Source organism: Cibotium barometz, chromosome 39 (assembly GCF_041138505.1).
Source record: "Cibotium barometz isolate CiBa-2024 chromosome 39, ASM4113850v1, whole genome shotgun sequence".
NCBI classification, from domain to species: Eukaryota; Viridiplantae; Streptophyta; class Polypodiopsida; order Cyatheales; family Cibotiaceae; genus Cibotium; species Cibotium barometz.
The window spans coordinates 6,381,935-6,403,174 of NC_141084.1; the positions used below are offsets into that span (position 1 = coordinate 6,381,935).

The 21,240-nt window shown below is 40.9% G+C and overlaps 1 protein-coding gene across 1 annotated transcript; it reads left to right on the forward strand.

Moving 5' to 3' along the window:
- The first annotated feature begins 740 nt into the window (after positions 1-740).
- Positions 741-5,601, forward strand: LOC147615655 (DNA polymerase epsilon subunit B-like). The gene is made up of 13 exons (XM_086778199.1): positions 741-1,103; positions 1,640-1,790; positions 2,382-2,535; positions 2,631-2,762; positions 2,905-2,982; positions 3,178-3,282; positions 3,433-3,513; positions 3,803-3,933; positions 4,023-4,117; positions 4,219-4,318; positions 4,448-4,562; positions 4,868-4,978; positions 5,137-5,601. The coding sequence occupies exons 1-13, from the start codon at positions 932-934 to the stop codon at positions 5,275-5,277; spliced, it is 1,566 nt and encodes a 521-aa protein (XP_086634325.1). The 5' UTR covers positions 741-931; the 3' UTR covers positions 5,278-5,601.
- Positions 5,602-21,240: the final 15,639 nt, after the last annotated feature.

Sequence of the window (21,240 nt, forward strand, 5' to 3'; positions counted from 1 at the left end):
ATATCTAATAGAGAGTAACCAGTAGTTTGTTTGACTCCACAAGCTAATCCTATCCCTAATGAGTTTTAACTCTGACTTAGAAACATTGTTAATCCTTATCAACTCTACTTTGGATAGCCATGTGTTATTAGAAGTATCCCACACATCCCACCAACTGCATATACCTTTCTTATGCAACCTAAGAGCAGCCTCAGCCTTGTTCTCATTGATGGGGGAAGGGGCAAAAAAGGCCACCAAATTGAGTCTCTGCCATGGAGGCCCCATGTGTGGCTAGGTTTTTATGACATGACAAGGTCCCCTTTCACTGCATTCAATGCTCACCACATGGATTTGACAAGAGAGCTACCAACAGGTTTGATGTGGAAGCTATTCTTGTGAGGGGTAGAAGATTCTTCCATATGGGGAGTTTTTTAAGTTTGAATTGGTTAGGGGAAAGGAGATCTCTTGCTAAACCCTAGCCCCTTGCATGCATGCAAGTGTAGTCTCTACCGGGAGAGGACCGACTCTCCAATTTTTTTCTTCTTTGATGTCCTCACATGTTAAATTTCTATTTTATTAAAATGATGAGAGATTTACTTGCAATAAACATGCATTACTTTATAGTACGAGTTTGGCTCCTTTATTTAAAACAGTCCGCGTTGCCGATAGTGTAGGGCACTGTGTCCGGACACAAGTTTGTTCCAAAAAGACATGACGGGCGGACGTCTGTGAGCATCACAAGAAAATGGCGGGAACACTTGAAATGTGAGCGCCTGTGCCATCAGATGTATGATCTCTGTAGCAGTCGAAAGCCGAGGATTTTGAGCAAATCGCAACCTGGAAGAAAAATAGCAGGGTTTGGGAAACAGAGGTTTGAAGACGTTGCATCAGCGTAGGGCTTAACCTGAAGAGTTTGCACCGAGAGAGAGAAAGAGAGAGAGTAGCCATAGCCATGGGGCCTGAGGCCCAGCAGCGCATGAGGAAAGCACAGCAGAAGTTCCGGCTGCGTGGAGTCACCCTCACCCTCGACGCCCTCAAGGCCGTGGTCGCATTTCTTAACGATTCTTCCGGCCCGGATGACGATGCCTTGGAGCATATCGCGCAGGAGCTCGACAAGATGCCATGTAAAACCCTGAACCTAAACACTATCACTGTCTCATTTGCCCTAACCCTAACCCTATTTCAAACTCGTTACACATCTGCCTTAACCCTAAAACTTATTTTTGTCCTAATTTGTCTGCAATTTTGCTTCTGTGCTAACCCTAACCTAATCCCTCTTTCTCTGAGTTTTGTCATTCTCTGAGTGTTTGTTTGCTTGACTGTAAGCTTACCCTAGTCTCAATCCCAACATTGATTTTTCTTTCGATTTTTGTCTGCATATCTACCTTACACCTAAAGCTTCCACTTTGCTGGAGTCTTGGCCGTATCTTTGCTTTGATCCTTACCCCAATAGCTCCTCCTATCTGAGCTCTATCTTGCAAAATGATCTAAGTCGAAATCGTAATCCTCTTTCTCGGAGGTATTGTCTGATTGTCCTAAACCCGGCTTTTTTCCCGCACATTTCGCCCTCACCCTCACCCTTACCCTTTACTTCTTTTTTTCATACTTTTGTTGCCTGCATTTGTGGCCCATAACTGAATGGTTTCTCTTCTCTTTACAGTGAAAAGCAACGTTCTGAGCAAGGAGGCCATCCAGGATGTGCTAGCTTCCCTAACAGGAAGCTTCTATCAGGATCAGAACGTGCTTTGTATTATTGATGCCTTTGAAATCCCTAGGCTGCTCTATGATCCCATTCGAAAGCTTTTCTACAGGTAAGGGACCTATTGCTTTCTATATATTTCCTGTTAATTTTTTACCTCTATGTTTCCATAGCTTCAATCAATGTAGATATTAAAGAGGGGGACGGTTGCTTTTTTATGGGAACATATGTCGTTCCCAAGCTTATGCTGAAACCCTTCACTCCCTAACTCACATCAGTGTTACAATAACTAAGTTGAACCAGAGACTAGATGATATTTATACGGAGGACAAGGGTCCTGATGTCAGGGTTTAAGGACTTCTACCATGTCGTCATATGACCTTATACCGGTACGGTGATTCTGTAGGGTCCTTTTCTTTACATACCCAGGTACCAGGAAATGGGGCTATTGACCTCCTTAGTCTCCTGTGAGTGCTCTGTATCTCGTTTCACCATGTGTGTGTGTGTGAGAGAGAGAGAGAGAGAGAGTGTGCCCTGAGTGCATGCAATTGGGAGAAACACCTTGCATAGTGGAGAATTAAATGCTAGAGAGAGAGAGAGAGAGAGAGTGTGCCCTGAGTGCATGCAATTGGGAGAAACACCTTGCATAGTGGAGAATTAAATGCTATTTGAAATTTTATTATTTGCCCTCTCCATGGTCCAGGTGTGCAGGGGACCTGCCAATTCATGGGAATGCAGAGTCTAAGGCGTCACTCTACCGAGATAGACTACAGCTTCTGCAGCAGAGGCTTATTCGAGACAAACACTTTGCCAAACCTGCATTCAATTTTGAGGGCACTCGAGCTGGTAACTGTGAGGTGAGCATTCCTCAACTTTTAATTAATTTTTGAGATCGATTTTCAGTAATGTGGTTCAGAAGGCTCTAGCTTGTTGACTCACAACTGTAATACAGATGACACCTTTGCAATCTCTGATAGGCTGCACTGGAAGAAGATGGGTTATGGGCGTAATTTCACAGCTGGAGGATGGAATGTTTTTCCTAGAAGATCTCACTGCTTCAATTCCTATTGATTTGTCCCAAGCAATATCCTACAATACTGTGCTTTTGGATTTCTGTCCAAAACATACCTCTGTGTGGTTAATATTATAGAGTTTCTGCCTGTGTTCCGACAGTTTGCCTAGACAAAACCAGCATCTAATTATCCGCCCTTAACTGAAATCTCTACAAGATAACAACTGGTTTGTTTGTTGAGAACACCATCATTGTTGCAGAAGGAGAGTTGCAGCCAAATGGCACATTTCGGGTGAGTTTGCCCCAGATTGGATTTTTGAGCTGCTGCATTGCATTATATGGGTTTTGAACCAGTTTGGTTGTCTTAGCTGACACTTTTAGATGCTGTCACTATTCAGTCTTTTGAGCAAATTAAAATGTTTGATCAAATGCAGCTTCTTCTAGGGATCTTTCAGTGATATCTCAGCTTTTCGTGAACTGCTCTCAGGTCCTTACTTGCGGATTCCCTCCGATGGAGAATAGAAGTGTGTCACTCTCTGTTGCAGCAGGCTTGGACTTCTTCGGTGGGGGTGCCATAGCAGCGGAAGAACGAGTATCCTTTGTTGCTTACTAAATGGTTGGTATAGTCATAAAAAGTGATGAAAACAGCCATATTGCGACAAGTTACAAGCCTTTGTTGATAAGAACTCCTCTAAATATTAGGACTGGTGCTTTTCTTGAGAGCTCTTTGACTCAACTTCAGCTTCGTCTAGAAAAAATGGAGAGGAAAGCTGTCAATGACATGTTTGTCATTCTATCTGATGTTTGGCTAGACAATGCCGAGGTCTGTCTTCACCATCTGGCACAATATTGACAAGACGCCTTCATATGTTTGTGTGTCAGATCCATAACATGTAGCTTGTGCGTTTGTGTGCATGTGCTTGTCCATGTGTGTGCATATGTGTGTGAGGGTGTGCATGTGTGAGATTAGTAGAGAGAACCCATCAAAATGTTTCATACCAATATGCTGTATGGGGTGTGGTGTGCCTTCTTGTATGGTCACTAGAGAATTAAATGAAAAGTTTTAGTTGATGTTAATGTCTTGAACTGTTTGCATGTCTTGTGCCAAACAGACCTTTGAAAAGCTCACAACTGTCTTTGATGGCTACGAAACAGTAGATGTGGTTCCCTCTCTTTTTATTTTCATGGGGAATTTCTGCTCACATCCATGCAATCTGGCCTTTCATGACTTTACAGGCCTCCGGTAAGTGCTGTGAAAATGTTGTTAACCTTGGTCTCAAGAGAGCAGCAGCTTAAGGTTCTCACTATAAAAATGGTCTCGTGATTATGTAGGTCCCAGTTCAACAAGCTTGGCGTGATGATTGCTGCTCATCCTCGGATAAAGGAGAAAAGCAAGTTTCTTTTCATACCTGGTCCAGAGGATCTAGGTGAAGGATTAGGCTTTGCAGCACACACATGGCTTTATTTTACATGTTTGCTATTGTGTGGTACGGCTGTTTGATGACGTTTCATTATTCTGTCTTTTAAGGACCTGCAAATGTCCTGCCCAGGCCAGCTCTTCCTAAAATGTTCTCAAAAGAGATCCTCAATCACCTTCCAGATGCAGTTTTTTCATCAAATCCCTGCAGGTAAGTGCTGCTATGCTGCTAAATCAATGGGAATTGTCTAAGGGTGTGGGAGGGTGGTTTTCTTCATAAATTTTGGAATTACTGAGGGTATTCAGCTTACGTAGACGCCTGTCTTGACAACAATTTCAGGATAAGGTTCTACACACAAGAGATCGTGTTGTTTCGCCAGGATTTGCTCTATCGGATGCGCCGATTGTGTGTGCTTCCACCATCAGAAGAGGAGACCAGTGAGCCCTTCGAGCATGTACATCTTCCACTCTTGAATTGAACTTAATTGGGATTTATATTCTTTGTTGCAGGAGGCTATGCTAGCAGGTTTCTTTTACACTATTTTCTCAACTATGTTGCCATTTTATGTCAAGACACTACTACTGTCTACGGTGTCTTAAGTATGCCAGACATACCAGATAAAGCTCAAGAATGGTGGTCTTGATAAAGGGTTGTGCACATGTTAATCTTTTTTTTTGGTAGTGGTGGGCGCTTAGGACATGTGTATCCAATGGGCAATATTGCTGTTTAACCTGGGTTATTGGGCCTTTCTTTGATCAGCTTGTGGCTACGATCGCCCATCAGAGTCACCTCTGTCCCCTGCCATTGACAACTCAACCAATTAGCTGGAACCATGATCATGCTCTTCGCCTTTATCCAACTCCTCATACAGTATGTGTACTGCTTATTCCTGGCTTTCATTAACTATTAAATGTTTTGTTTATTTGGCTTTTTAATCTGTTCAATCAGTGTGCAAAAGCTAGCCCTCTCCACTGTTCCATGGTTGAAGTGCATTCCTTGCATAACTATGGTGGCATGCTTTGGAACAGGTGGTGCTTGCCGACTGTTCAGAGCAGAAGGTTTTCAAGTACACTGGATTGACTTGCATTAATCCTGGCTCCTTTGCCAATGATGGTACTTTTATAGCCTACCGCCCTGCTACAAGTGAAGCAGAGCTTTCTGCAATTTGAGACACTGTTTTGTAGCTCTGCACTCAGAGCCTCGCTCTAAGGAAGGAGTCTTATGACCTTTTAGAGCAAGGCTGTTTCTGTACACATTGGGGCCCCACGACAATTTCACTACTACTCAATAGAGATCCTGTGTAACATCAATTCTTGGGCCAGTATAGATAAACAAAAACTTTCCTGGCTATGTTTTTCTACATGGTATGCTAAAATACACCATGCCGGGCCTTTTGGCTATGTTGTCTAGATTTACATGGTATACTACAAGGACTTTGCTGGCTATGCGAACTCTACATGATATGCCAAAACATTCATTTCAGAGTTTGTTTTGAATCACATGCCAGTGTCACTTCATAGTATTTATGTACATATTTAAGCCAAATAAATCTACTAGGAAATTATACAGGTTTATGTCAAGGTATTATGCACATAGACTTTGAATTAAATGGTATATAAGCTAAATGAACTTTGTGGAAAAGTATATATCCTCACATAGCCTCCCTGTAGCTTAGGAAAGTAAGACAACATTTGGACGACCTACCCAACGTGAATAGCATCCTTTTTGGATGTGCTAGGTAGGACTTTGGAAACTTCACATATCTGGCTAGGCACAAATAGCAAATAATAATTTGCGCTTTCTGTAGACGTGAAGGAAAAATTACTCACGATTCTATCAAAGTGGCTAGGTTGTATCTGTTGTTTGGCCAGAGTCTTGCTAATCTTTGGCATGGCTCTGTCTTTAGAGAGAGTACTGTGAAGAATTGGTGAGAAAGCTGTGAGCAAGGTGGGTTGAGAGTGTGCGTGTTTTAGGTCCTTGTGCTCTTTTTTGCAATGCTCCTTGTGCTCTTTTTTGCAATGCTCTTTCCTCTTTCCTTCCTTTCTTGGGGCATTGCTAGTGAACGATGTGTATGTAGACGTTCATGCCTGACATCTAGATTTGTAAGAGGTTTTTTCCTTCGTTGCTAGTGTTTTTGATGCTATAGTTGCTACTGAAGTTATAAATGTCATACCTCTACATTACTCGAACCCATTATGGCGAGAAGGCTTGTAAAAGAGTAGGCCTTTTTGGGTCCGGTGCCATGTTGTTGGGTAGCTTATAATGCATAGCCAAGAAGGCTAGTAAGAGTACTTTAGGAGGCTTTTTTTACATTGGGTGGCCCTTCTCCTGCTAAGAGTCATTGTCTCTTGCAAAGCAAACACCATCTCCAGTTTCAAGAAGAAAGCATTCGAGAAGTAGGTCTCCATCACTAAAGAAGAGGCAGTCATCTGCACTGCAAAGACCAATAGCAGAGCTGCTTCTTGTATTAAGAGAGTCCTAAGCAAACACCATCTCCGTTTTCAAGAAGCAAGCGTTCTCATGGTTTTGTTGAGAGAAGCAGGTATCCATCACCAAAGAAGAGGTGGTCATCTGCAAGTGGTCATCGATCTTTGTCTAGGTCCTCGGTGTGCATGCATCATACATACATGTGCGTGTATGTATGATGTATGTACGCATCATATAGATGTTTTATATGTTCGGCCTCCAATTATTAACATTCTAAGCATCTTGAGCAAGGTGCGTATAGAGGCTAACCTATAATAGGCAGTTGGGGTAAGTATTTATATCAGCCATCAAGCACCTGCATGGATGTCGCCACCATTCTTTGTTATGGGCTCATTCCATTCCACGTGCCAAGCCCTCTCTATAGATCGTTGTTGCGTAGAGATGAAGCATGCACATCATATAGACCGATTCAAGGTTTTCACACTTAAAAGCATAAAATCACCAAGGAGTGCACCAATGAGTCATGGGGTTTTTCATGGTATAATCTTTGTCGGGTTCAAGAAGAGCTAGAAACAAAAGGAATAGAGTCAGTGGTGAGATCAACACTAGTTGGACAGAGCTTGGTGTAATACCAAAGAAGAAATTGAGAAAGGTGAAGAAAGCTCATAAGAAAGCTAAACAAGTAGAAGACACAGAGGAAGGGCACGAGGTTACAGATTGTAACCACAAAAAGCTCAACAGAATACATGTGATCTTGTTATTCTTGTGTCCTTATTGAAGGATTGTGCCAAGCAGAGAGGTAGCAATATACATGTTATTGTTAAAAGGGGTTTGCTCAAAAGAAATACTTTTGTGGGATGAGTTTACAAATTGTAACCACCAATAAGCTCAACAAAATGCTTGATCTTGTTATTTTTGTGTCCTTGTTGAAGGATTCGCCAAGAAAAAGCATTTGTAGAGAGGTAGCAATATATGTTGATATTGTTATAAAAGGGGTTTGCTCAAAAAAGAAATACTTTTGTGGGCAACATTCTAGTCAATTTCTATGTCAAATGTGGGGCACTCTCAAAAGCTCAAGAAGTGTTTGACCGGCTTGTAGTTTAGGATGTAGTCTTGTGGAACTCGCTTATGGAAGGATATGCTTAGCATGATCATGATGAAGAAGCACTCGATTGTTTTGAATGTATGCAGCGGTGGTAGGGCCTCTCTGCAAATTAAGTCAGTCACCTTCACTTGCATCTTAAAAGCTTGCATCGGCCTAGGAGCAACAGATAAGGGCCAAGAAATACATGCGCTTATTGCCAGAGAGCACTCACTTAGTCATCTCTCAAAGTCTCAATGTGTGAAACAAGACAGAAGAGATGATGATGGCAGACTCCCTAGCAACTCTCAAGTCATCTATATATGCTATGCAAGTGGGCTTTTCGAGGGCAATGCCAACGATGATCACCTGCTGCAGGTAGCAGGCAAGGTCCGCTGGCAAAGCATACGTCGTGATGACAGAGAGAACCATTGCCAACATGTGTGGTTACCCTCTTTGGAAACGCCCCTCTTTGAGATCTTCCCCCACAGGGGTCGCTACCACATCTCCCTGTGTGAGCACAAGGTCCGTTCTATAAGCAACCAGGCTCTTTTGCTCATCAGATTGCTTGGTCTCTAGCCAAATTAAGACCTGGTGTGGTTTCCAATGGTTATGACCACCAAGTTGACCTTGAAGTCTACTTGTCTGATTTTTATTTGGACATTTTTTATGATCCCTTTAGGAACCACCATTCTATTATCTTCCATTTTTATGTTGAATGGAATGGGCTCCCATTTGAGACCCAATCCCACTGCAATCTCCTCAATGATGACATTTACACCTGATCCACCATCTGGTATTGCATCATTGATGAGCACGTTGTCTAGCTGGATTGTGACTTTGGGAACTTCATCATCTCTGGATGCTAGGGGTTCTTCGGCTTGCATTCTACTACATTTTGGGGTTTCTTCCTCTTCTGAGTGCTTCAATTCTTTGCTTAGTCCTTCAAAGCCTGCCACCATCAAGATTTTGGCCTTGAATCTTGGACATAAGTCCAGAAGTCCAACACTTGTCTCACCAAAACCTATCTATCCAGTAGCATTATACTACATTGGTTTGCAACCAAACAACATCCTTCTTGCTTTCTTCCAAGCATTTTCCATTGTTATGCTCTGTACGTGTCTCGTGCTGATTTTTGCTTGCTTTCGGGTGATCTGTGATGACTTCACATGAGCCACCACCCTTCTATTTTCCTGCCTTCTTTATATTTCCTTGGTGGTTTGGATCCTCATCTTCTCATGTTGCTCCCAGTCCATAGCTACCTTCTTACGGGCCATATGGTGAATTTACACCAAATTCATTAGCTTTAGCTCTTGTGACTACCAAGATGTCTTGAACCTCCGTATGTATGTCATCCGAATGTATCATGTTAGCACTTGGCACATTACCTTTGAGTTGCATCAATTTTGCCACCTTCTTTCTTCATCATGTTTTTTCTTCATGGCACATTCTGCCTTGGTGTGCCTAGGTTGTTGGCAATAGTATACTGTGAAGGTGGTAGAACCACCAGCATGTCCTTGTCTTCTTCTTCCTGAGTAATTTCCACCACAGCCTCTGATCCCATACCTTCCCATTCATGGGGGTCTTCTTTCCACTCCTTCCATGATGTTCACCATGGGAGCTCTATTTTTCATGTTGTACATGTAGTTCCATGTACTATGATTGTACATGTTCAAAAGGTACAGGTTGGTGGCACTGTGCATTCCTCATTGAGGTGGCCTTCTTGTTTGCATTGAGAGCAGAACACATTTTTGTGAAATTTTGAGATTTTTCTCTTTTTAATCTCTTGCATCAGCTGCTTCACCTTCAGTACAAGTTCTCCAAGGCTCATTTTTGCCTTCGCGGTTTCTTCTTTTTGTCCTTCCTTTTCTTCACTATACCACTGGAGTGTCCTGTGAGGTATCGCTTAAATCGTCTTTCTCAGTCGTGATACTTTTCTTGGGATTCCTCTTTTTTCTTCTTTCTTGGCTTCTTTTTTCTGCCATTTTGGCCATCTCAACCAGTTCCTCAAACTCCTCTTCAATTTTTGACTACTTTGTGCTGACTACTACTGCATAGATGTCCATCTTAAGCCCTTGGACAAACCAATTTGCAACTATTTGCATTGAGGGTTGAGTTTTTTTTTTACCACTCTCTGCCTCAAGCTTAGAAATTTTGTTGCATAGGCTTATACATCCATGTCTTCTTGTCGGAGTTCTCTTAGAGTTGAGTTGTAGACTTTATCTTGCGGAATCTCCCTAGAAAAGCAGTCCTCATGACCTCTTTATATGGTTGTCTTGGTATCTTGATACCCACTGCATGGCTCTATCTTTGAAGGTGTTCATGAAAGCATCTCTACGGATTTCACTCAGCTCTGGGTCTTCCACATCCCGAGGTCTGGCTACTTTCCAGTATTACTTAAACCTCCTTACATATGTGGATATGCGTCTTCCTCTTTCTCTCCTGAGAACACCAGGAAATTTTTGGCTAATGATGCCATGGCTCCCTTGAACCTTTTTCGGGGGTTTTGTTATTATGGTTGTTCTTCCTAGTTTTGTTGCTCCACCCTTCTTGGGCTTCTTGGACCTGGACTATGCACAGCTTCTAGCTCTTGGCACTCCTTTTCTTGGCCCAAATTATGCTTGAAACCTGACACCCCTTCTTGTTCGTGCGGGGTTGTAGAAGTTTCCACACTATCTTCCTAGTTGAAACGGTGCAAGACACTCCTGGCTACAAGCTTCCTAGAGGGTTTCTTGGAAGGCATTACTTTTCTACATTCTTAGATTCACCATCATACGGGAGGCATGCCTGAATCCATTTTTGCTGGTTTGTGGTTGTGTGGTGAAAGGTTCTCCACACTGACCTTTTCCTAGAAAATCCCCTCCATGTTATGGCTTCTCCACAGACTTGTTTTAGGGATTTATTTCTAAAAAGCAAGATTAGTTTGTGCGAAACTAGAATTTTCTTTTTCTGGATTTCCTTTACTTGAAGGTACAAAATGCTACTCAACGGAGATTTTTTCGCTTCACCGTGTGATTTTTCAAAAAGGAGAGATTTTCGGCCTAGTAGACGTTTCCCTCAGTAGGAAGTTTTCCAATGGAGTTGCAGTAGAGTTCCCCAGCAAGATTGCCAGGTATTTCTCATCATTGATTTTCCTCTCAGAGCGGAAGGGCAAGACAGCAGTCCGGGGTAACAAACCACTCAAGCAATGCTGTGGGAGACATGTAGCCACCCGCCATAGCTTCTAGATTTGAACACCAACTCCATAGTGGTTCTGGGGACACTCAAAACACTACTTAGCTTTAGAACTTCACACACTCATAGTCTTCTCTTACTCCGCTACACGTAACTATCTCTCGGGTACACAACATGTTTCTTAAAACAAAGACATAGCATTCCTATTCAACACATTGCAGGGAGTACACAGAGATAAAGTGAATAGCAACATTTCTCTTTGTTTAATGTATTACTTCCAGAATCAGTACAAGTTCACTACAGAGTAACTGCTCGACACAAGGTTATGACCTCCAAGGACTATGACTATGTTAGGCTTCCCATCACTAACTGTCAACCACTAGTTGAGAGCTGATTGCAGCATGCAATCTCTGTAACCTTCAAACTCATACATCCTCCATCTCGTAGAGTAGTAGTGACCAACCATCCTTTTAAGCTTAGACTTCTTGATTTTGGCAATGGCTACTCTGGTGGTTATAGCCCACCATATTCACACGTACAGTATTGAGGTGGTGCTCACAACATCGAAGGTGGTCAGACTGAGCGCTCGGTCGCCACCACTGAGCTGCTGGGCGCAACAAATACCTTGCAAAGGAGTAACGAAAAATGTTCTCTTTTCTTTCAATAAGTTCATTTCCAATTCAAGGTCCTTAACCTCTTTAGTGCAATTATACTTAGTTCCTTGAAATGCAGCTCTCACTTTATAACTAGAGTGCGATGCATCTAGGTTAAGGGCTTTTAATACCTTTTCAAAAATAAAATTATGAGAACTACCATCATCATGCAAAATAGAAATTTGGTTTCCTTTTGTTTTTCCTTGAATTCTATCCAAATCATAAATAGGAACCTTACCTTCATCCGAATAGTCAAGATTGGAATCACCCTCTTGCTTGAGTGAATCCTCATCGCCATCTTCAACCATATTGACATAAGCCACAAATTCAAAATTCTTTCTTTTTCTTTTCTCGACAATCTGGTGAATGTGCCCCTCCTTATGACGTGAAACACTTGACGATATAATTCTTCGACTTTCTATTTGAGGGTTTGTTGTTAATATCTTTCCGAACTTCTCCTTTGGCCACATCTTTACCCTTATATATCCTAAATTTATCAAAACTACTCGAAGGAAAAGAGGATTTAGAAGACTTTGCATAAGAGTTATCTAGCATTCTAGAATGTCTAGGAGTAAAAGTTTTGCAAGATCCATAGTAGAACTAAGATAATGAGGATGAAACATATATCTGCCCTAATGGTTGTCTTGAGACCAGCATAAATTTCCTTCTTTGCTCTCTTTCTTTGACCTTCTCAGTCACTTAAACCTATAATAGAATATCCCAAAAAATTTTGATGTAAACTTGAACATTCTCTTTTTCCACTTGACGGAGAGTATCCCATCATTGATGAGCTAGCCTTGTATTACAAAGGAAGAAAATGTTTCTTCAAAAGCTTTTGGAATTCTTTCTATCCTTGGTGGTTAATCACATTAAAAATGGACTTATTTGGGATTTTCTAGTATATTCTAGCTATTTTAAGGTCTTTTAATGCTTAAAATAGGCCAAAATTTGAGTTTCGGGTCCTGAATTTTTATTTAAAAATCACCAAAAATTCTAAGGTTGCTAGCTGAACCTTTGACTACCAACCAAAAATTTCCAACAAACCAAAAACTCCCCAAAAGCTTGAAATATATGTTAATTTAGCTTTTTGTCCTTTTTTAAGCTTAAAAGCTTATTAGACTAAATCTCAATTAGTCAAAAACATTGTAAGCTGAAAATAGGCGCATAATTGAAGAAGGATAGTTAATTGGGAGTTTCCTAGAGCCCTTGATGAAGTGGAGAAGATGAAATACTTGATTTGATGAGATTTGAGCAGTTTGCCCTACATTTGCTCAAAATAGTTTACTGCATCCTGGCCATGCCCCTTTTGGGCATACCCTACAATCTTAGAATTTGCATCCAGGCTTGTAAATTTCACCCTACTCCTTTATGGATGTTAAATGAACTTAGAAAGAAAATAGAACATATGTACCTAAGCGCTGTCGGCACGTCTTCACCAATATCCATAACCAAAGAGCTTGTCTGATAACGGTTGAAGTCCTAAAAGTTGAGCTTATAGAAGGTAGCAACAAGCTCAATGGTCTTTTCTATGTGATCATGATCTAGGGTCCTTGGTTGAGACATGGTAGAGTAAAGCAGGATTGGGGCAGAAACATAATCTCTATCAAAAGGGGGAAGCAAAAAGTTCATGTTGATCTTTCTGATGTAAGGGGATCAGTACTTGCTCAAAGGCTAGTTCATATACGGAGACATTCAATATGTCAGAAGGCTTTGATGATGATGAAAAAGACAGAATACTCTGCGAACATCCCAACCTGGTGCCCTTATACATGTTACATGTGGATGAAGTGATGTGGCACTATGCGGAAACAAAAGATGAAAACGCGAAAGAAGCAACAAAAGAAATGAAGAAAAAAGAAGTAGATTCCGCAAAACCAGAGGGCTCAAGAAGAACAAAACTGAGTAAAACCATGTAGGAGAAAGCCTCAGAAGAGATTGAATGGGTTGGAACCTGGAACAAGAGGAAGAAATTCAAGAGATCCGTGATTGGGTATAGAAGAAAAAGGATAACCAGAAGGAAAATGCTGCAAAAGTAAGCCCGAACAAGCTACAAGAGGTAAATCTGGGAGATGAAAAAGAAGTAAAGCCTGTGAAGAATAGTCTGGAATTGTAAGAAGAATTCAGGCTAGAGTTGGTGTCCTTGCTGAAAGAATACTAAGATGTCTTTGCTTGGTTGTATGAGGAAATGGAGGGCATGGAACCAAAATTCTTCTAGCACATCATCAATTTAAGAGGAGCCGTACTAGTCAGACAACAGAGGTACAGAATGAACCCTAACTACACCAAGGAAGTCAAAGAAGAAATCGACAGACTACTAAGAGTAGGATTCATTGTGCTAGTAGAGAAAGCTACTTGGATGTTCCCAATTGTGGTAGCACCCAAGAACATGAAGATCAGAATCTGTGTGGATTACCGCAAACTACCTCGGACCCCTTACCACTTCCGTTTACGGACTCCTTGTTGGATGAGGTAGTTGGGAAGGAAATATACTCATTTTTGGATGGATTGAGTGGGTACAACTAGGTAAAAATGGTGCCCAAAGACAGGGAGAAAACAACTTTCATCACTGAGTGGGGTGTCTTCATGTGGCGACTGCCATGATGTTTGGCCTAAAAAATGCACTAGATACTTTTCAAAGAATAGTGCAAGAGATTTTCTATGATTACCTAATAGACTTTATGAAAGCTTTTGTGGATGACTTCAGTGTACTTGGAGATAAGGCAAAGCACATCTATCATTTGAGGCTGCGTCTGTAGAGACACATAGATACAAGGCTTAAGCTAAATCCAGTCAAGTGTGCATTTGCAGTAAGATTAGGAACACTGTTAGGACACATAGTGTTAGCCCAAGGATTGGCTATAGAACTTGCTGAAGCAGAGGCCATATCCAGAATGTCTGCTCCCCAGAATATAAAGCAACTAGAGAGGTTCCTTGGTAAGGTTAAGTGGCATGCTAGATTTTTAAAATATTTAGCACATGTGGCCAACCCATTATATGCACTTACCAAGAAATATACAAAGTATGAATGGAATCTAGAGTGTTAAAAAGAATTCCAATGGCTAAAGAGAATGGTGTCAACTACACCAGTGGTAACTACCCCAGACTGGAATGAGATATTCCATGTATATGTAGATGCTCTAGATAAAGCAATGGATAGTGCACTGATGTACGAGAAGCAAGAGGGGTATATGCCCTATTCATTATGCTAGCAAAGTCCTCAGAAGGGTGGAAAGGAACTACGACACAACAAAGCGGGAAGCCCTCTCAATGATTTATGCTGTGAACAAGTTTCGACACTACCTCTTTGGGAAACGAATTTGTTTTCATGTGGACTATCAAGCCCTGATTTATCTGGTGAACAAAGCTTTTCTGGTGGGGCAGATGGCAAGGTGGATGCTCCTACTGCAAGAGTTTGAGTTCACCATCCAGCACATGCTCGGAAAAGAAGATGCAGTGGTGGACTTTTTGTCCAGGTTGGATTTAGGAGAACCGGCTCTAGATGGAGTGGATGACCAACTCTCGGATACCAAGCTATTCACAATAGCAGCTGTATAGCGGGAGATAATTGATATTATGATATGATACAGTTTCTAGAGGATGGAACATTCCCAAAAGGTTACATTGCTAACAGAAAGAAAAGGATTGCCTTAAGGAGAAAAAATGTCACAATGATTGCTGGGAAGCTCTACAAAAGAGGCATAGACCAAATCCTACGAAGGTGTGTCCTAGACCATAAGCAGCAAGCGATATTGAGGGAAGCACACTGTGGCATTACTAGAGGACACATGGGCGGAGAAATCACAGCTTGGAAAATTTTGCAAGCAGGCCTATGGTGGCCAACAGTCATGAGGGATGCCAACAGTGAAGCAAAGCAATGTGATGTCTGTCTCAGCGGTGGATGGGTCAACTTGGTGATTCTGATAGATTGCCCATCTCGCCCATATTGCCACTATTTCTATTCACATGAAGTGGGGATTGGATTTTTTTGGACCAATCAAGCTGCCCACAAAAGGAAGTAGGTGTGAATACATCATTGTGGCAACTGACTATTTCACCAAATGGCTGGAAGCTAAAGGTGTGAAAAGCAATTCCGCAGAAGAGGTGGTGAAATTCCTCTTCAAGGATATTATTATTTCTAGGCATGGATTTTGGTGGAAACAGTTAATGACCAGGGCACACATTTCATGAACAAGGTGATGAAAGCGTTACTGGAAAGGTACCTTATCAATCACAAGAAGTCCTCAACCTATTATCACAGTGCAATGGCCAGGCGGAATCTACCAACAAGGTTTTGACCAAAATTTTAAAGAAGATCATAAATGCCAACAAAAATGATTGGGACCAGAAGCTAGATGTTACCCTATGGGCATTGCACACATCTTACCAAGTCTCCAAGGGGCAAACACCATTCAAACTAGTTTATGGGCTGGAGGTAGTAATACCCATGGAAGTTGTGGTGCTCAGTTTGAGAGTGTCCATCCAAGAAAAGCTATCAATGGAGGAATCCCGGGAGCACACAATATAGGAGCTCCTCGCAATCTCAAGCACAAAATTTCAAGCAATGAGACCTGGTATTGGTCTACAACTCCAAGTTGGGATCGCACCTTGAGAAATTCAAGATCCGGTGGATAGGGCCATTCATGGTAAAAAAATTGGTCAGTCAAAATGACTTTACATTAGAAAGCTTGGATGGCATACCTTTTCCCAAAATAGTAAATGGCTTCAGGATGAGAAAGGGCATGGGCTAATCAATGATAGTCAGACTATTAAGTGGAGGGCAAGGAGCTGGTTTGGAGCATCTGCTGTGGCATGATCTCACTAGCAAAGATTGACAGGGAAAATCCAAGAAGTAACAAAGTTGTGGAGGAATTACGCAAGGGTGGCTAGTCCGCAAAAGATCACAATTCCATAACCAAACAAGGCCAGGTTAGCAAAGACACAAGCAACCAAGTGTACGCCAACCAGATCCACGTCAGCAATACAAATGGCCATGATGTCGGCATAAGTAACTGCATGAAGGACAGCTGTCATAACATCATTAAAACTCCACATGCAACAATAAGACGAGGAGGCGGTGAGTAAAGTTTAATGCGTTTAAGCCAAGATGGCGGCGATGATATGAATCAAGGGTCAAGTCACATTGAAAAGTGGGAAGCCAAAAATGATAGAGAGCAACAGAGACAGGAGAAAAGATCAAATGGGCTGCCATCTACAAGAAAAATTTTGCAAAACAAGCACCCACATGGGCCAAAGAAAAACAGCTCGACAGTGGTGCATGCACACTTAAGGGCAATCACATAGGCTGCCAGGTCTGTGGATCTCAGGTCCGGAGAATCCAATGTGGAATGCCCACACCACAAAACCGGAGGATCCTTAAAGCCCACCAGAGTGACCTTTAGTTCATTTGAAGATGATGTGGATGATGAAGAGGAATGGCAGCAGAAAATCATGCAGAAGGCCAGCAAAAACAGAAAGTACATAGTGGATGAAGATCTGTTGCTTGATTCGAAAGAGGTAAATAAACAGAAAGCGGAAGAAGAAAGAAAAAGGCAACTCGAGGAGAGATAGAAGCAAGAAGCCGTTGTAGAAGCAGAAAAGAAGAGGAAGCTAGAAGAGGAGAAAAGGAAAAAGGAGGAAGAAGAAAAGAGAAGGAAGGAGGAGGAAGAGAAAAAGAAGAGAGAAGGAAGCTTAAAAGAGAGAAGGAGAACAACAGAAAAAGAGAGAAGAGGAAGCATAAAAGAGCAAGATGTGTGCAGGGGCATAGCTTTTTATAACACCAAAACTTTGGCCTTGGGTGGCAACTTTGGCACAAAAAATGCAAGAGGGGCCGAGCTATAGCCTAAAGCTACCCAGAGAATTGGACGCGCAACTCCCCACTCAGTAGAGCATGAACAGAGGGCTGATGACTATGGCCCATAATATTCTTTCTTAGGCCCTCATTTTAGTGGAGGAATATGAGTTGAAGGCCCCGAGTACCATTCACCAGATGTGCACCTTGAATCAACACGGGCTGCTCACAAAAGTTGCAGCAGCCAAAGCCAGGGATTTGGAGAGCAAAGCATAGATTATGGTTGAGCATATAAGGCAGACCCCTCTCCGACCACCAGTGGTTGGTAAGAGTTTTTGACTTGTAGACTTTGCAGACCGACAATAGGGGTCTTGAGTGTTCAGAAGAGTAGGCGGAAAAACTAAAGAGGATGCATAAGCATGCCACACACTCTAATAATGTGTACAATACAAACTGCACTCCTCCAGAAATGTTCGTGAAGTTTAAAGAAAAGTTTGTCAAGGGAATGGGTTTTGGAGCAGAAGCTCCAGCACCACCAGGCATGCCAGGTGTTGTGCCCATCAGCTCAGTCGTCGCGATAGAGCGCTCAATTTGACCACCTTCCACCTCATGAGCACCACCTCGGTGGTGTGCACGTGTGAAGATGGCGGGTTGTAAAGTGCTTAGGCTGACTCTAAACCAAATGTGTCTCATGATCTTTTTATTTCTAAATTCTCTAACTTTTTTATGGATAACCTACCTTCTGGTTTACCAACATCTCGTCCATATAATCCCCTGGAAGCTCTTCGCCATGTAAAGCTCTTTATCAAGTTAACATGCTTGATAAAAAAGAGATTCACAAGCAAGTAGAAGAATTTCTAGAGAAAGGACTAATTAGACCCATCTTGGTGCTCCAGTTCTTTTCGTAAAAAAGAAGAGTAGGACATATCGAATATGTATCAATTATCATGCGTAAAATAAGATTACCGTGAAGAATCGATATTTGATACCACGAGTGGATGAGTTGCTAGATAAGCTCAAGGGAGCACAAATCTTTAGTGAAATTGACCTCAAGTTTGGTTATTACCATTAGGTTCATATGGATAAAGGAGACATTTTCAAGAGGGCTTTTATAACTCAAACCATTCACTGAGTTTTTAGTTTTGTTGTTTGGTTTAACTAATTTGCTCTGGCTACTTTCAACAGATGATGAATAGAATATTCTTGAAACATCAAAATTTTGTTGTAGTGTTTTTTGATGATGTCTTAGTTTTTAGTAAAAATCGTCACAATAGCATGAGTAGCATTTAGAAAAAGTGTTCTTACTTCTTTGAGAGAATTAGCTCTATGTCAATTCAGATAAAGAGAAAATTCTTTCAAGGGGAAATTGAATACTATATGTTGATGGTATTCGATTAGACCCTAAAAATATTGAAAGCATTGTTAATTGGCCTAAACCACGTGATTTTCATGACCTTCAATCTTTTCTTGGCTTGTGTAACTATATACGAAATTCGTTATTAGAAATTTTGTATATATTGCATATTCTTTAACCGAACTTCTTTTAAGAAAGCTAGACACTTTGACTGGACTAGAAGACATGAATACTCTTTTTTCGAGCTTAAGAAATATTTTACTCATGCACCATCATGTATAGTACCAAATTTTCAATGACCATTCCTTGTAGTAGTTTTACTGATTGTGGAGTACACATCATGATACTAGTGAAGGTTTGTTTCTATATGAAACATAAAGGGTTTATAGAGCACTTTCAAGCATTGTGGAGTATGCGTCATATATTTTAGTGAGCATTACACCTTGAAACCTTGAGGTTGACATAATCAATAATACCACACTAAATGTAATGCCTGGGGATAAGAGCAAGGAGTACTTGAGTGTAGATTCAGTGATACTAGAGTGAAGGCTATATGCAACATAGTAATCTTGGTGGTGGGTATCCACCTCATTGATGAGTTATTTTGAAAAGGAATGCCATTTCCAAATCTGAATCCTTGGAAGGGATTATGTAATGAAACTTGATTAATATTCAAGAAGTTCCACACAAATATGTTAGAGGTAAAAATTATTACTAGCACTAATATTGGAGACATGGTGGTCATTCCTAGGATACCTTTCATTCCAAGTACATTGCAACTTTTGTTCAGTATGAGACAGAGGAAGTTCCTTATGTGACTTACATTTGGGATGGTGATAAACAAGTCATAAGACTAATGATGTCTATTTTAGGATTATATTTGGCAACACTTGTGTTAGAGGAAAAAATCATTACTAGAACTACTAATGGAGAGACGATGGTCATTCCTAGGGTAACTTTCATTCCAAGTCATTGCAATTTTTATTCAATATAAGACGGAGAAAAATACCTATGCAACTTGCATTTGGAATGATAATAAATAAATCTCAAAGAGCTAACGATACAAAAATTACTGCAGAATCTAGAGTCTCAAAAACAATAACTTTTAGCAGATAATGATGAACAAATATTAACTTGATAAAGATAATCAAGACTTGTTGAGAAGTCAATGTTTTTGTACAAGGTAAGAAATAGGGTTACTTATTGACACAATCTACTATAGTCCAAAGCAGATGTAGTAGACAAACTCGTAATAAGGTCCATTGATATATATATGTTCCCAAGTATCATTAGGGATTGGTAGAGCTGTGAGAAGTCCTTGGATCTTATCTTAATAACTCTTAACTTTCTCACAAATAAAACATCCCCCAAATTTTGCTACATCTTGTTTAAGATAAGGCCAAAAGAATTCTCTAGACACTAACTGTAAAGTAGTAGAAACACTGCGTGAAAGTCCTCTATAGACCCTCTATGTTACATATAGAAACAAGCCTTCACTAGTATCATTGACTGAATCTGCACTTAGATACTCCTTGCTCTTATCCCCAGGCATTGCATTTATGTCAACCTCAAGGTTTCGAGGTGCAATGCTCTCTAAAATGATGCATACTCCACAATGCTTAAAAGTACTCTATAGACCCATTTAATCAAGTCTTTCATAGATAAAAGCATTTTTGGTAGAATTGGAACAATGCCTTCTTTTATCTCCCTCTATGTTCCATTTCCAATGTCAAGAACCCACTGTATGAATTCATACTCCATTGAGTTGTTGCTATTTTCAAGAACCTGCATGTTTTGTGTAAGCTTAAACAATTCTCTCTCTCTCTCTCTCTCTCTCTCTCTCTCTCTCTCTCTCTCTCTCTCTCTCTCTCTCAATTTGTTAGTGATATAATGCAACATTGATAATGTCCTCTTGTCCTGTCTTTCGGGGTAAGGTCTATCTAAAATCTCCACCTAACAATATGACCTTTCCACCAAAAAGTTGTTCACTAGACATGATGTCTCTCAGTGTCATGTCTAATGCTCAAAAGGCATGGGTTCCTCATTCCATATTATTAGGTTAGCTAGCTTCACAATATCCACAAGGTGACCATTAGCCTTTATACAAGTGCTAGCCACATATAGGTCCAATGGTATTTTGAACCATGAGTGAGTTGTGTAGCCCTGGGCTAGTAGTAGCAAGGTGGCAATGCTAGAAGATGTACATACCAAAATAATGTGCCCTCCCCCCCCAAGAAATCAAGAAAGAAAACAACTATAGAGAAAGGTCTTGCCAGACCATTAAGAAATAACACTTCACTAGCATCTGCATAGGCTTCCTCCAAAATTTGATTGAAGGGAGCCCGTTAATAATCATTTAGAGTTGTTTCCATCCAATTGGCAACTGCTGCTCACGTTCTTTCTTCCTGCACAATAAACCAATTGTAACCATCAACATAGGCGACCTATGTTACAATAGGAGGCATTGCCTTAAACTTGGCCAAACCTTTGGCCATGTTGTTGAGGAAGTTCTCTAAATGCAATCGAGATTGATGATCATTTAAATTCTCCATACTTAATCCTAATGCATGAAACAAATTGTCTAAAATAACTAATGAAAATCTATCCCATAAAATTTCAGGAGAAGCAATCTCACAAAACATAAAATTGTGACAA

Coding starts and splice junctions, on each gene's coding strand:
- LOC147615655 (XM_086778199.1), top strand. CDS start 932: ATGGGGCCTGAGGCCCAGCAGCGCATGAGGAAAGCACAGCAGAAGTTC. Junction 1,791..2,381: donor ATTCGAAAGCTTTTCTACAG/GTAAGGGACCTA, acceptor TCCATGGTCCAG/GTGTGCAGGGGACCTGCCAA. Junction 2,763..2,904: donor CTATTGATTTGTCCCAAGCA/ATATCCTACAAT, acceptor TGAAATCTCTAC/AAGATAACAACTGGTTTGTT.